General features: G+C 37.7%; 2 protein-coding genes and 1 long non-coding RNA gene across 9 annotated transcripts; 1 reads left to right on the forward strand and 2 right to left on the reverse strand.

Moving 5' to 3' along the window:
• Positions 1-3,136: 3,136 nt before the first annotated feature.
• LOC127495309 (uncharacterized) lies at positions 3,137-11,933 on the forward strand. Its single transcript, XR_007925105.1, has 2 exons — positions 3,137-4,506; positions 10,833-11,933. It is a non-coding gene; the product is annotated as an uncharacterized LOC127495309 (long non-coding RNA).
• Positions 4,826-10,146, reverse strand: exo5 (exonuclease 5). Of its 7 annotated transcripts, none has more exons than XM_051862050.1 (7): positions 9,753-10,143; positions 9,443-9,530; positions 9,048-9,301; positions 8,842-8,946; positions 8,590-8,762; positions 6,198-6,338; positions 4,826-6,116 (listed from the first exon to the last, which is right to left on the reverse strand). In XM_051862050.1, exons 1-7 carry the CDS (start codon positions 9,844-9,846, stop codon positions 5,868-5,870), a joined length of 1,104 nt encoding a protein of 367 aa, XP_051718010.1. In that variant the 5' UTR covers positions 9,847-10,143; the 3' UTR covers positions 4,826-5,867. The 7 variants fall into 7 exon arrangements, with proteins under 7 accessions (XP_051718010.1, XP_051718007.1, XP_051718008.1 ...); XM_051862047.1 differs by having other exon boundaries at positions 4,826-6,338; positions 9,753-9,901; positions 9,980-10,131; XM_051862048.1 differs by having other exon boundaries at positions 4,826-6,338; positions 9,753-9,901; positions 10,053-10,069.
• On the reverse strand, positions 11,825-14,402 carry rflnb (refilin B). Its single transcript, XM_051862054.1, has 3 exons — positions 13,761-14,402; positions 13,445-13,524; positions 11,825-13,311 (listed from the first exon to the last, which is right to left on the reverse strand). Exons 1-3 carry the CDS (start codon positions 13,947-13,949, stop codon positions 12,996-12,998), a joined length of 585 nt encoding a protein of 194 aa, XP_051718014.1. The 5' UTR covers positions 13,950-14,402; the 3' UTR covers positions 11,825-12,995.
• Between the last annotated feature and the right edge of the window lie 283 nt (positions 14,403-14,685).

Here is a 14,685-nt window from a genome sequence, read left to right on the forward strand (position 1 = left end):
AAAATGTAAAAGAGTGAATTAAGATGTCCTTTACAGCAAAACAAAGTGCCTGGTATCAAATGACTTGAATGCATTCAAAACCACTAGCCCTCTGTGCATGAGCAGAACTGGGTGAAAAAGAGTTTTTCTTGTGTTTATTGAGTTATTTAAAAAAAACCTTTCCATTTGGTCGCAACTAAAATGTATACAATTCATTGCTTTAGATAGCAAAATATACTATGCTAGACTTTTTTTCTAAAAATATAACACTTTTTTAGGATACTGTTGAAGTTAGCCTAGCCCCCGGTTTCAAAGACAAGGCTTAAGCTAGTCCTAGACTAAAATGCATGTTTGAACTGTTTTAACTGAAAGCAACTTGTACTAACAGATCTTAAAATATGTCAGAGCCATTGTTTTGTCTCAAGATGCACACCAGTAGTATTTTTTTCTAGTGAATGTTTATAAAAGCTACTTGAATGCCCTAATTGAACTAAGGCCTAATCCTGGCTTAGACTAAGCCCTGTCTGTGAAACCGGGCCTAGGGCTTTTAACACTGCATTTAACCCCAGGTTATTGTCATTCTAAACATCGCTTTTAACCTTTTTTTTTTTTAATTTAGGAGTGGGGTTAGTGCCACTTTTTACTTGGGGTTATGAAACCTGCCGTCATGGAAACACTGCGCATTGTTTATAAACAATAAATTCAGCGTTTGAGAGGAAAAAAATGTCAAATTCTGACAGAAAACGCTACAATTTGAGTGAAGAAGAGACCGTTTCATTCTTACCTTTATAGTCGGAAATGTCCATTCAGGATTCAGTTGGCAACATGAGGATGCACAATGCTAGAGCTATGTAAACAAGTCGCGTGCTGCGTTTATCCAATCGATGACACTGACACTGCAAATATGCAAATAAGAACGTTAACCCAGGGGTTAGGAATGTACAATGTGAAACGTCAGCTTATGAATGAATACCCAGGATTAATTGTTAACGGCAGGTAAATTATGAGCAGTGTGAACCGTGAAGCAAGATAAGTCAGGATTTCGTTTACCCAGGGTTTAGAATGGCCCAGGGTTAATTATTTCAAGTGTGAAAAGCTCTAAAGTGTCCTTATTTAAATGTTGAGCAGTACACTGAAAATAATTTGGTGTAAGATTTACATTGAAACAATTCTCAGAAACTGCTAGTAAATTTCACAAATAATTACAAAGAAACGGCAATAATTAATTGTAAAATTTTGAAGTAGAAGGACTGTAATAATATTTTCTCCATCTGTTTTATTTACAACTTCTAAAAATGATTTTCTAAAGTGTATATCTATTGTTTCATCATTTAAACCATGTCGTAACCTAATCTATTAATCACATACTTGCTGAAAGATGAAGTTTCCAAGACTCTGTTTGAGAACTGGACTGAAATAACACTTACTTTTCTCACAAGTCACAACCCTCTTCTCCCTTCCTCCATCCCCCTCAGCATTAGTCCAAACACAGACTCATATTTCATTATATTATCAAAATGATGACGTCAGTGATATTAGGCCCTAGCGCTCTCTGAGTTTCTGAGATCACATGCAGCAGATTCCAGTCTAACCACAGTGTAGCACTGATCCCTGGGATTAAAGAGTCAGAACTGGAGACAGAGGTGTTTTGCAGTTGACTAATGATGACGGTGAGATTGGGGTTGTGGACAGCTGCTGGTTGGGTCCAAAGACTTCCTCATGTTTTGCTTTAGCTTAGTAAAGAGGCCTGTGGGTTTCAGTTTCTCCAGACCGGGATCATTTGACCGTGTGGGGATCTCCACACTGGGTAGGGTGGAGCTGAATTCTGGCTCAGTTACATTATTGTGGCAGCAGACCGCTGTCACTCTGTAATGAGATCTGCGTCACAGGCTTACACTTTAATGGATTTACTGCATAGTTTTCAGTCTGTGCATCATGCATTATTTCTTTGCAGTAACCAGTAAGATTTTAAAAAAATAAATACTTTTATTCATGCAATAAAATTGCAAAAATCCTGAAAAACATGCATCATCATAATTTTCGCAAAACTGTTTTTAATAAAAATTAAAGGAAGAAATGTTACTTCAGCACCAATTCTGCATATTAGAATGATTTCTGAAGGATCATGTGACACTGAAGACTGGAGTAATGATGCTGAAAATTTATTTCTGTGATGACAAAACAGCTTTGCCATCCCAAGAATAAATTACATTTTAAAATAGAAAACAATTATTTTTAATTGTAATAATTTTGCACAATATTACACATTTTACACATATTTTTTGATCAAATAAATACAGCCTCGGTGAGCTTCTTTCATAAACATTTCAAAAAAATCGTACTGACCCCTTTATATTAGACAATATTTTAAAGGGTTAGTTCACCCAAAAATGAAAATTATATCGTGAATTACTCACCCTCATGTCGTTCTACACCCGTAAGACCTTCATTCATCTTCGGAACACAAATTAAGATATTTTTGATCAAATCTGATGGCTCAGTGAGGCCTGCATCGCCAGCAATAACACTTCTTTTTTCAATGCCCAGAAAGCTACTAAAAACATATTTAAATCAGTTCATGTGACTACAGTGGTTCAACCTTAATATTATAAAGCGACGAGAATACTTTTTGTGCACCAAAAATAACAAAATAGCAACTTTATTCAACAATATCTAGTGATAAGGGAATTTCAAAACATGAAAGCTTCATGAAGCTTCAAAGCTTTACGAATCATTTGTTTCGAATCGGTGGTTCAGAGCGTGTATCAGACTGCCAAAGTCACGTGAACTATTGAAGTTTCAAAACACTTATGACGTAACGAAGCCTCGTTTACTGAAATCATGTGATTTTGGTGCTCTGAACCACTGATTCGAAACAAAAGATTCGTAAAGCTTTGAAGCTTCATGAAGCAGTGTTTTGAAATCGCCCATCACTAGATATTGTCGAAAAAAGTCACTATTTTGTTATTTTTGCAGCAAAAAAAGTATTCTCATCACTTTATAATATTAAGGTTGAACCACTGTAGTCACATGAACTGATTTAAATATGTTTTTAGTAGCTTTCTGGGCATTGAAAAAAGGGAGTGTTATTGCTGGCGATGCAGGCCTTACTGAGCCATTGGATTTTATCAAATATCTTAATTTGTGTTCTGAAGATGAATGAAGGTCTTACAGGTGTGGAACGACATGAGGGTGAGTAATTAATGACAGCATTTTCATTTTTGGGTGAACTAACACTTGAACTATGTAATAGGTGAGATTCACCCTGTGCAATATGCTAGAAGGATTATTTGCCTACAGGGAATTATGTAAACCAATGTAATGACATTCATCAATGCAAGACATCACAATGCAAAATGAATGATTCCAAAGTCCTGACAAATTTATATTTGCATTAGTTCCCATGCACTCCACACTCACTTTTCTAACATGATAGGTAAAGGAAGAATGGAGCCTTTTAACTTCTTTTTGTCTGTGCCTTAATGCAATCACCATTCGGAGACCCTTTTGTTGGGCGTCCTATTGATCAGGGAAGGCAGGAATTGAGTTTGGTGCAAATCAGTGAGCAAGACAAACAGAGCATGAACCGATGGGCCACATTAGTGTAGGATGGCTCCTCTGTCTTCCAGGTGACAGAGTTTACAAAGGCTGAAGTGAAGTGCTGAAGCACTTTACTAGAGACTGAGTGAGTGGGAGTGCTTTTAAGAGCCTTGAATGAGGGGTCATTAGCGCCTGAGTGACTTCATCAGACCAGACGGTACTGCAGGTTCCTATGGCCGGTTGCGTTAAGGAAGATGGCATGCTTTAGTGCAGACATGAGCAAACACAGCACAGGGTATGGCTCTTTTAGCCTGTCGACTAGCAGATTAGAGCAGACCTCAACCGACACAATCTAATAATGGCTGCTCTCAGCCTCACGGGTGTTCGATGCACGCGCATGGGCAAAGCAGGGTAAAATCATTACCGGTATCAAATTAGAGCACAGACTCTTCTCTATTAAAGAGATAGTTCATCCAAAAATGAAAATAATGTCATCATCTACTATGGAAGTCAATGGCTACCGTCAACTGTCTGGTTACCAACATTCAAAATCACAGTATCTATTCAGAATATCTTATTTTGTGTTTGACAGTAGAAACTCATACAGGTTTGGAACAACTTGAAGGTGAGTAAACGATAACAAAATTTTCATTTTGGGGTAAACTATCCCTTTAGGATTTGCAGTCAGTTATGTGATGATCATGAGATAAGCAATAAGGAAAATAATACATCAAATCATTATGTAGAGGCAATTAAAACAACTTATAATTCATGGCTACACACCTTGTGCATTGAATTTAAAGACTGACTAATGTGTTTGTGTGTTGTTTTGTGATTTAGGTTCACATGGAGAGCACCCTGAGGGAGTGTGTGGCCTCTTTTAAATGCCAGATGTGTCATTCCTAGTCCGACAGTGTCATATTGATAACAAGGACATGCTCGAAGGCCTGGGCTCGATGACGACATATGAAGAACAGCAGTGCTGAGGTCAGTGCCAGATTAAATTTCAGGCCCAAATAAACAAGCCTCTCCATATCAACCCTAGTGTATCACTATGAGAGATCTGCTAATCAAAATATGGGATTTCCAGTCTTTGGCACACCGCATCACTGATTTAACATTAGCAATAACTGTCAAATACAGACTGATAATGTCATAGTTATCATATTGCTTATCATATTATCATCTTACAGAAATGGCTCAGTAAATATAAATGGTAAAATTGCACCATCTAATGGCACATATTCCATCAAAAAACAGAAATATTATAAGATATTTTGATAGTGACAAACATAATTAAACCATGTAATTATATCATAATTTATTTAGTTATTGATTAGCATTATTAGTTGTTTAACTATTAATATTTTTTAATGCATAATGGCTAAGGTTAATGATGTACATCTTTGTTTAAAAAAAGAAGTAAAAGAGGACAAACAAAAGCGACATGAACACACACACACACACACACACACACACACATATATATCCCATATGGGATTCTATTTTATTATTATCATGTGTTATAAAAAGTAATAGAAATGTGTTTTTATTTTAGAAGTTCTGTATATATGTAATTTGTTCACTTTAAATGTATTATATATTTACACCCATCAGGCATACCATTATGAGCACTGACAGGTGAAGTGAATAACACTGATTTTCTCTTCATCACGGCACCTGTTAGTGGGTGGGATATATTAGGCAGCAAGAGAACATTTTGTCCTCAAAGTTGATGTGTTAGAAGCAGGAAAAATGGGCAAGTGTAAGGATTTGAGTGAATTTGATAAGGGCCAAATTGTGATGGCTAGACGACTGGTTCAGAGCATCTCCAAAACTGCAGCTCTTGTGGGGTGTTCCTAGTCTGCAGTGGTCAGTGTCTATCAAAAGTGGCCCAAGGAAGGAACAGTGGTGAACCGGCAACAGGGTCATGGCCAGCCAAAGCTCACTGATGCATGGAGCGAAGGCTGATGCCTGATCTGTGTATGTCGGCCTCCCTTGACTGAAGGCATTGTTCACTGAAAAGCACATATCCGTTCCACTAGCTAAGTGGGCAAAAAATTCTTAATGTACACAAAGTAAGAAAGCTTTCATCTTGCTTCCATTAAAGCCATTCTAATCAAAAAATTGCATTATAAATTAAATCATGCATTATGAATTCACAACGCATCACTCACAGTCATTATAGAGTTGCATTATAGAATAACATTCACATCACATCAACATTTAAAATCTGAAAGACTTCAATAGAACACATAAGCAATGATAAAAGCATAAAACTTAAAAGCTAAAAATATGACAAAAGTAATCAATAGTTGCCACATTCAAATGCTTGTGTAAACTGTAAATCATGAGCAAGAGCTAGCATGAGCTGTTTGTTGGTCAGATACTTGCAATCTATTCTTTCTCCATTCACAAGTCCGTTCATACAGGCATGATCTACATTTCCAGGCCTCCTCTATGTCCACCCCTTTGGGTTCCCTCTGGCCTGTCCAGTAGGCCAGATAACCCTGAAGCTCTGCCCGTAGTTGGGCTTCATCGAAAGGAGCGACTCTGTTCCCAATGGGTCCACTAGAGCCTTGGTGATAGTATTCAAGCTGAAGCAGGTCAACGCATGGAAGATCAGAACATGACACAGTTATTAGTAGGGCATCAAGCATTTCCTCAAAGGTAGTCACCTGAACCCCAATGCTTTTAGCATGGGCCTGGACTCTTGCTCCAAGCACTTGAGTTGAACGCAGTTTAAGGTGATTTAAAACATGGTCTTTCTTCACTTCCCCTCTGACCAGTCCATCAAATAGTAATTTATACAGGCCCGCCTGAATAACAGAAGGGCAGTTTAAAAAACAGATATAAAGATCCAGTATGTACGGTAAATGGTGATTAGAGTTTGCATAATAAAGAAAAGGATTGATTTTGGTTTGATTTGATATGAAAAAAAAAAAAAAAAAAAATTTTAAATATATTTTCATGGTAAAAAGTATTTCTATAAATATCATCAATTATTAATTCAGTTTTGGGGAGTCACACACATGACTTTGATTTTGCAGACATAATTCTTTTCAAATATTAATAAGCTGTTTTGTTAAAAGAATTATTTACCAGTGGTTTAAACTAAAAATATAACTGAAACTATTAAAAATCATTTTTGGTAACTGAAATAAAGCTGAAATGAAATAAAATATTTAAAAAAATGTATAACATAAGAAAATTAGAAACTTAAATAAATACATTTAAGCTGAAGTACCAAAATTAATAATACTAACTGAAATAAAATAAATTAAAGCTGAATAGAAAGATACACTATATTGCCAAAAGTTTTGGGACGCCTGCCTTTACGTGCACATGAACTTTAATGACATCCCATTCTTAATCCGTAAGGGTTTAATATGGAGTTGGCCCACCCTTTGCAGCTATAACAGCCTCAACTCTTCTGGGAAGGCTTTCCACAAGGTTTAGGAGTGTGTTTATGGGAATTTTTGACCATTCTTCTAGAAGCGCATTTGTGAGGTCAGGCAGTGATGTTGGCGAGAAGGCCTAATTCTCTAATTCATCCCAAAGGTGTTCTATCGGGTTGAGGTCAGGACTCTGTGCAGGCCAGTCAAGTTCCTCCACACCAAACTCGCTCATCCATGTCTTTATGGACCTTGCTTTGTGCATTGGTGTGCAGTCATGTTGGAACAGGAAGGGGCCATCCCCAAACTGTTCCCACAAAGTTGGGAGCATGAAATTGTCCAAAATGTCTTGGTATGCTGAAGCATTAAGATGCCAAGCCCAACCCCTGAAAAACAACCCCACACCATAATCCCCCCTCCATCAAACTTTACACTTGGCACAATGCAGTCAGGCAAGTACCGTTCTCCTGGCAACCGCCAAACCCAGACCCGTCCATCAGATTGCCAGACAGAGAAGCGTGATTTGTCACTCCAGAGAACATGTCTCCACTGCTCTAGAGTCCAGTGGCGGCGTGCTTTACATCACTGCATCCGACGCTTTGCATTGCACTTGGTGATGTAAGGCCTGTATGCAGGTGCTTGACCATGGAAACCCATTCCATTAAGCTCTCTACACACTGTTCTTGAGCTAATCTGAAGGCCACACAAAGTTTGGAGGTCTGTAGCTATTGACTCTGCAGAAAGCACTGTGCACCTCAGCATGCGCTGACCCCGCGCTTCATGGCTGAGTTGCTGTTGTTCCCAATTGCTTCCACTTTGTTATGATACCACTAACAGTTGACCGTGGAATATTTAGTAGTGAGGAAATTTCACAAATGGACTTATTGCACAGGTGGCAACCTATCACGGTACCACGCTTGAATTCACTGAGCTCCTGAGAGCGACACATTCTTTCACAAATGTTTGTAGAAGCAGTCTGCATGCCTAGGTGCTTGATTTTATACACCTGTGGCCATGGAAGTGATTGGAACACCTGAACTCAATGATATGGAGGGGAGTCCCAAAACTTTTGGCAATATAGTGCATTAAAAAAAAAAAAAAAAAAAAGACAAAATCACATAACCAAAATATTTATACTTAAAACTAAAATTAAATGAAAACTGACAATATAAAAATAAAAGCTAATTGAAAATATTAAGAAATACTATAAGAGTATATAAATAATACTAAAATAAAACAGATTTTTTTTCTACTAAGAAACAATAAAATAATATTACACCAAACTACTTAAGTTTTTCATCTCTAGAATTTCATTATTTCATGAGTATTTTTTATTATTATTATTATGAAATTATTATTTTTAGGACAGTTGTATAACCCTGACATTTTTTACTTTAAAATATTTTTAAACAAAAATTATCATACTTTTTATAGAAAAGATGTTTTCAGGTCATTGTATGTGTGAATTAAATTTGTAATTTTTTTTTTAATAAATAAATTAATAGATAGGACAAACAATGAGCATGATTGACCCACATTATATGGCCACATGTATGTGGAAACACAATGAAGTCCAGGCTAAGCAAGACAGCTGTTCACAAAAGCACATTGCACTTATTTACTGCTGTGTCATTGAGGACAAAGGCCATATCTGCAATAAATAACTCCAACTCACCTGAAAGCAGTTGACTTTATCTTGTGCAGAACTAGGCATGGAGTTGTGTTTGCGTGTCTTGAGTTCATTTAGGACCAGCTCCCCCTTCTGGTTATACATCAGCTCGTCAATGACCCCCATGACAAAAACACCTTCCTGCACACCAAACACAGGGAACTCTCGCACACATTCTCCTGAAATAAGATGTTTGAAAATTAAATGTTTATACCTCATCTAAGTACCAAAACAACACCAAAAACTATGTCTACACACCTGCTTCTAACCGTGGAATCATGTGTAACATGTTGAGAAGTTTGATGGCTTCTGCATCCTCTCTAGTCCGGATATCTATAGGAACAGTGTCCTGTATCTCCAGTTCTGGAGATGAAAAGCAATAATATGCATGATACATTATGTATTTATGTCACACTATACACAATAAAGTATTGAAAGCCAGTGTGGTTTATTATTAACATCACCTCTTGATAAATGTATTTCTTTTCCTATTTGCACCTCAGTGCGTTGCAGGTCTTTTCTTTTGAGATATGGCTTCAAAAGACTGTAAACAGTCTTCATCTCACACCAAGACTGGTCACACAGGAGGGTCACACTCAGATGCCGCTTGAGGAAGCGTTGCATTGGGCTGAAGCTGTTTTCATGGAGGCTCTTTCTCTTTAAACCCCTTGCATAATCAGTTTTTACTGTTTCTTGCCCCAAAGCCTCTTCGTCATGGCTGAACAGTAGAGCATTATGTTATGTGACAACAGCAAAGAAACAACAAAATGTTGCAGTGTAGTAGAATGGCGTGGGTTCCATGTCTGCACACAATGTCTAGAAACATTTTTTTCTCTAAATATCACAAAAAAATACTAACTTGTATACTGATGAAGTGGACACACTGGGGCTGTCAAAGTCCACTGAGTGTTCACCATCAGTTTCACTACTGAGAGGACGCTGGGGATCTCAAAAGACATAGAAAAATACTGTTTACGTGTATATAAACCCTAACAACAATGTACAAGTTGCATCTCGTTTTTCTTTCAGTGGAAAGAAAAAGATACACCGATTATACAAACAAATGAACGGAAAGGAAAAACGCATGACTACAATAACATACAACTGACCAAAATTACACAATATTTTGGGGCTCACAAAAGACAGAGACAAATTACACGATATTTTACCGATGTTTTGTTGCTCGGAAGGGATGTTGAGAAATTCTGAGTCGCTAATGTCATCCCAGTCATCGAGCAGTTGTTGTGATCCAGAAGCATCCATCTGAAAACGAAACTCAAGCAACTCTCAGCTCTTTCGTTACACCAATCTACAACAACTATAAAATAAACACGCCATTAGATCGTATATTTGTTACAGTTTTTGTTTACATTATATTGCGTTGTAAGTTACATACGACATGCTAGGACGTATACCAAGTTAAAACCTCAACATCTACAAATGTGTACGATTGGCTAGTGATATGTTACATATGACACTGAAGCTTCAAAGCGTGTATCGAGCAGGCCTACGCCTTCATTTCTCATGATGCTCAGGGCAGGAGCGCGTGTTGTTTTGTTTTCAGAGAAGCACGTGATCAATGAAAAACGAAGGCTTTACTTCTACATTCCTATTGGCTACTGATCCATGTCCCACCCATTTCTATGCTTTTGCTAGAAATGTATCCGATTGGATCATTCAGTGCCAAATGCTTCTTCTAATAAAAACAGACGTTTGAGTGGATAAACAAAGAACACTTCCTACGAATTCTGTAGCCTAATGACATTTTAAATTACACATTAGCACATTTTAAATGAAAAATAAGTATGTATATACACTTTCACTAAGAAATATGGGATGGTTGCCGTGGAGAATTGTTTAGTATATTGAACGTAAACAATGAGCCACGGAAAGGAATGGCCTTTTTGACGTCCCGTAGTCAGTTTTAGTTGTTCCCAGTATTTAAATAATAATAATAAAAAGGCAAACTGACACTCCAATGTGTAAGACCAAAGTAATATATATATAAAAATGATCAAGAAACGTAACAGTGGATCATTTACTATTACATGTCAGGTCAGACCATCTCATTCACATTCTAATGATACAGGTGGGTGAGAAAGATGCTTTTTGTTATAGCTACTAGTTTTAGCATCTTTACACTGATTTAACATGTAAATCACAGGTCACTTGATATTGTAAGAGTTAAAAAACTGTAATTAAAATATCAATTTATTCTAAAATAACACTCGACATTGTTACCTTCACAGGTATCACAAAAGGATTAACCCTTAAGATGCTTCAATGGAAAACAGCAGTAGATAAATCACCTGTAGACCAGAGCCAAAAGTCTAAAGCAAAACCTGAGACCATGAGAGAGCTGAAGAACACGCCTGTAGGTCTTACATGCTCCCAGAAGACCAGAAAAATGGCCAAATAAGGGAGTAGACGACACAAAACGTTGTCTGTATCCACAGCCAGACCCAACCAATCTAAAAAGATGCCACCAAAGACATCCATGAGCCAGCCCCAGGAGAGTCTGAGATGGGTGGGAGTGCTGGCCAACCCTGTGGAGGAAGAAGAGAGGATTGAGATTTATAAAGCCAACAGAAGGAAGCGCTATTTGGCAGCTCAAGTATATCTCATCAAGAGCTTGGCCTGCATTGACAGCTAGTAAAGTATTAAAGTTCTTGTATCATTTAAACTTCAAAAAGAAATGCATGTTTTATATATAATACAATACATTTTGAAATAACTACCTTCATATTGTTTCAGAGTAAAATGCTTTTAAAGGGATAGTTCACCCAAAAATGAAAATTCTGTCATTTTCTCACCCAAGTTGTTCCAAGCCTGTATGAATTTCTTTCTTCTGCTGAACACAAAATATGATATTTTGAAGAATAAGGGTAACCAAACAGTTCCACAGTCAATACTATGGAAGTCAATGGGGCCCATCAACTGTTACGGTTACCGACGTTCTTCAAAATATCTTCTTTTGTGTTCAGAAGAACAACTAAATTCACAGGTTTGGAACAACTTGAGGGTGAGTAAATGACAGAATTTTCATTTTTTGGGTGAACTATCCCTTTATCATCTGACCTCTAATACGTACTCTCACCTCTAGGGGGCTCTCGAGAACAACAAATGAAAAGATCACTAGTTGCACTACTAACTTTGCATTTAAAGGCCTTGTTTTCTAGCATGATGCAAAAATGCAAACATTAAGGAAAATGCACATTACATTACAATAAAAACCAGCATGTCACTTTAAAAAAAATGATTTATTTCATTTTAACTGTTAATATCCATCTTAACAAACATTAATAGAATCAGAGTTAAAAGAATAAAAAAAAAAAAAAAAAAAAAAAAAATTACACAGCACAACTACAGATTTTAAAACCAGCACATTTGTGTCACTCACTCGATCAATGACTGTGCACAGAATAAAAGAAAATTAAAACAAGAACAAGAAATAAATAGAGAATAAAGTCATTTTAAATTGAAGTGCTGTTATTTACATTATAATTTATTTCAAACACTCAGTCTGCAGTATCAAGCACAATTGAGTTCATTTCTAATGTGACCCCACTTCTAATTTTTCCTTCATGAGTAACCATACAGAGAACAACTTACTAAAACCAAGCCGAGCTGTGGAAGTTAGCTAGCCTTTACATAAAGGAAAATATGGATAACGACAAGTGTGGCTACAGTAGTGATAATATGCAGGTTAGTTTAGCTTCTGATGGATTTAATGTTTCAGCCCAGATATACCAGATATCACCCTTGTGCAAAGACACCCTAAAATACCCTGTTTTTTTATTTCAGAAAACCCTTTACTCCCTAATATATGAATTTTTCCCTTCTAGATCTCAGTGAAGTGTGAAACACATTAAATATATGGTGCGGCAGCTCCAACTTTGCATCCCAATCCTAAAATACACTATTTTGTTATTCTAATACACAATTAATGGTGGGAAAAATCAGTTTGCACTCTAGTACATCCCATATTTCTCTATGGCCAACTATGTGTCCTAGTTGAACATCAAATCTAACCTTTCAAACCAGTGAAGGTCCAAGATCAGAGCAGAATATCTGAAACTTGAATCTCACTATTAAATAAATCAACCACATTTCTACATACAGTTAAACCCATTGTTGTACACTACCACTGAGCACTGATGGAGAAAACCATCCAATCCTCCATATGCTGCTTCTAACCAAACCTTAAAAACAACGCAACACAGTTGCTTACTCTCCTCCAGCCTTAAACTCACTAAAACCGCACGTCTGTCTTGGGAACCCCTTTCCAACTGGCAACAATTTCAGTCCGAGTTTCCTTTTTTCCCCCCTCTCTTGGGACTCAATGAATGCAGGCGGTGGTTTATAATTGGTACATATGGGCGTAATGTCAGGCACAGATGCCCGTGTGTCTTTCAAAGACCAGCCTTGCAATCAGAAGCCTGCAGCTCTACAGCAGAGAAGAAGCGCTTGGTCAACTTGTGCCCGTCATAATTGAGCTGGGTGGTGTAGAAGGTCCGGGTGTGTTTAGGGTACACTATGGTGGTGCTCTGGTAGCGCTGCACACGCTGACGGGGCTGGAACTCCAGCTGGGTCTTGTAATGTCTCCAGGTGCTTTGAGGCAGGGCCAACACTGTCTGGCTGCACATCTCCAGACCCAAACCCTTGGGCTGCAGGGTCACGTCCTGGATGAAGTGCCGATCTGAATCATAACGCACTGACGACGTGTATCTGTAAAAACACATGTAACAAGTTAGTACTACATATGAATTGCACCTGCCCAGAGCAAATGGCCCAAATCCCAAAATCATGCGATGGGGTTACAGTAAAGAAAGAAAGAAAAAAAAAAAAAAAAAAAAATCACCTTATTTCTTTTAGTGGCAGAGGATCGAGTTCAATTCCTTCACCATAGGACAACGCATGCAATTGGCGATTATTAGGAACCTGTAATAACAAATCATAATTTTTTTAATATTACTTTGAGTCAAATAAATTATATATGCATACATAAATAATTAATCCATATATTTTAAAGTAACATATATATACACACACACACACACACACACATAAAAACATGTTTGTTAACTGAAATGATGCTAAAATAAAATATACATTTGTATAGATGAAAAACTATATTATATGTACTTTTTGTGCTATTAAATGTCATAGAATCATACCACAGCTGTTCCTCTGCTCTCGTCTTCAGTAATCGGGGTTCCAGCCCCGGTACCCTGCAGTAACCAGACGCTCGGGCTCGGACTCGGAGGCAGACCGGAGTCCGGACTGTCCAGCGGCCGGTCAGCTTTGTAATTCATATCCAGCGGATCGTCGTCAGACACATTCCGCAAGTTCAGTCTTCCCACCATCGCTTTTAAAAGTTGCTCAACACTTGCGGGCAAGTTCCACAAGCTCTCCTAACAATGCAATTAAATCGAATTATGTGCAAAATTGTCCTTCTCTGTTGATCTTGCCGGCAACCCCGGTCTAAAAGAGATCCGAGCGGTTCGTATAAAGTAAACCAGCTGTGCGATGCCGTGAATGATCGTCGATAATCCGTTTCGTGGCTCTGGCTCACCGCTCCCGTTTTCCTCCGAGACTTTGAAACACAGATCTGAAGAAGCTGCAAATGTGTTTGTTGTCGCCAAGTTTAAATGGCTTTATAAAAACTGAGCAAAATGGAAACTTTCTCTCACTTCGCTCTTGAGCGCATTCAGTCAGGGGGTCATTGCCGGGGAAGGTAACGCAAGTTTACCAGCTTGTCAGCCTGCCTGCATTCAAAATTGTCCACACTCAAAGACGTTCATTGTTTTACAAGCGCCTGCAAGAGGGGAGACGCCTTTAAAACTGCCTCCCACTGCTGATTGGAGTGCCAATTAGAGAGAGTCAGGAGGCCCTCCCTTTAAACAGAGGCCAACTTCACATCAAGCTTAGAAACAAGTCAAGTTTAAAATCAGACAAATCAGTTAAGAAAAAACAAGCAACTGTCATTTATCTATCTATCTATCTATCTATCTATCTATCTATCTATCTATCTATCTATCTATCTGTCTGTCTGTCTGTCTGTTTATCTATCTATCTATCTCTTACACACATACATACATA

This window comes from Ctenopharyngodon idella, chromosome 15 (assembly GCF_019924925.1).
Source record: "Ctenopharyngodon idella isolate HZGC_01 chromosome 15, HZGC01, whole genome shotgun sequence".
NCBI classification, from domain to species: domain Eukaryota; kingdom Metazoa; phylum Chordata; class Actinopteri; order Cypriniformes; family Xenocyprididae; genus Ctenopharyngodon; species Ctenopharyngodon idella.

Bases quoted from the DNA above. Each gene is read 5' to 3' on its own strand.
- exo5 (XM_051862046.1), bottom strand. From the start codon at position 9,846: ATGGATGCTTCTGGATCACAACAACTGCTCGATGACTGGGATGACATT. The intron at 9,531-9,752 runs GTAAAATATCGT...ATGTCTTTTGAG, and splicing joins TTCCGAGCAACAAAACATCG to ATCCCCAGCGTCCTCTCAGT. The intron at 8,763-8,841 runs GTGTGTAGACAT...ATCTTATTTCAG, and splicing joins GATTCCACGGTTAGAAGCAG to GAGAATGTGTGCGAGAGTTC.
- rflnb (XM_051862054.1), bottom strand. From the start codon at position 13,949: ATGGTGGGAAGACTGAACTTGCGGAATGTGTCTGACGACGATCCGCTG. The intron at 13,525-13,760 runs GTATGATTCTAT...TTGTTATTACAG, and splicing joins AGAGCAGAGGAACAGCTGTG to GTTCCTAATAATCGCCAATT. The intron at 13,312-13,444 runs GTGATTTTTTTT...GTGTTTTTACAG, and splicing joins CTGCCACTAAAAGAAATAAG to ATACACGTCGTCAGTGCGTT.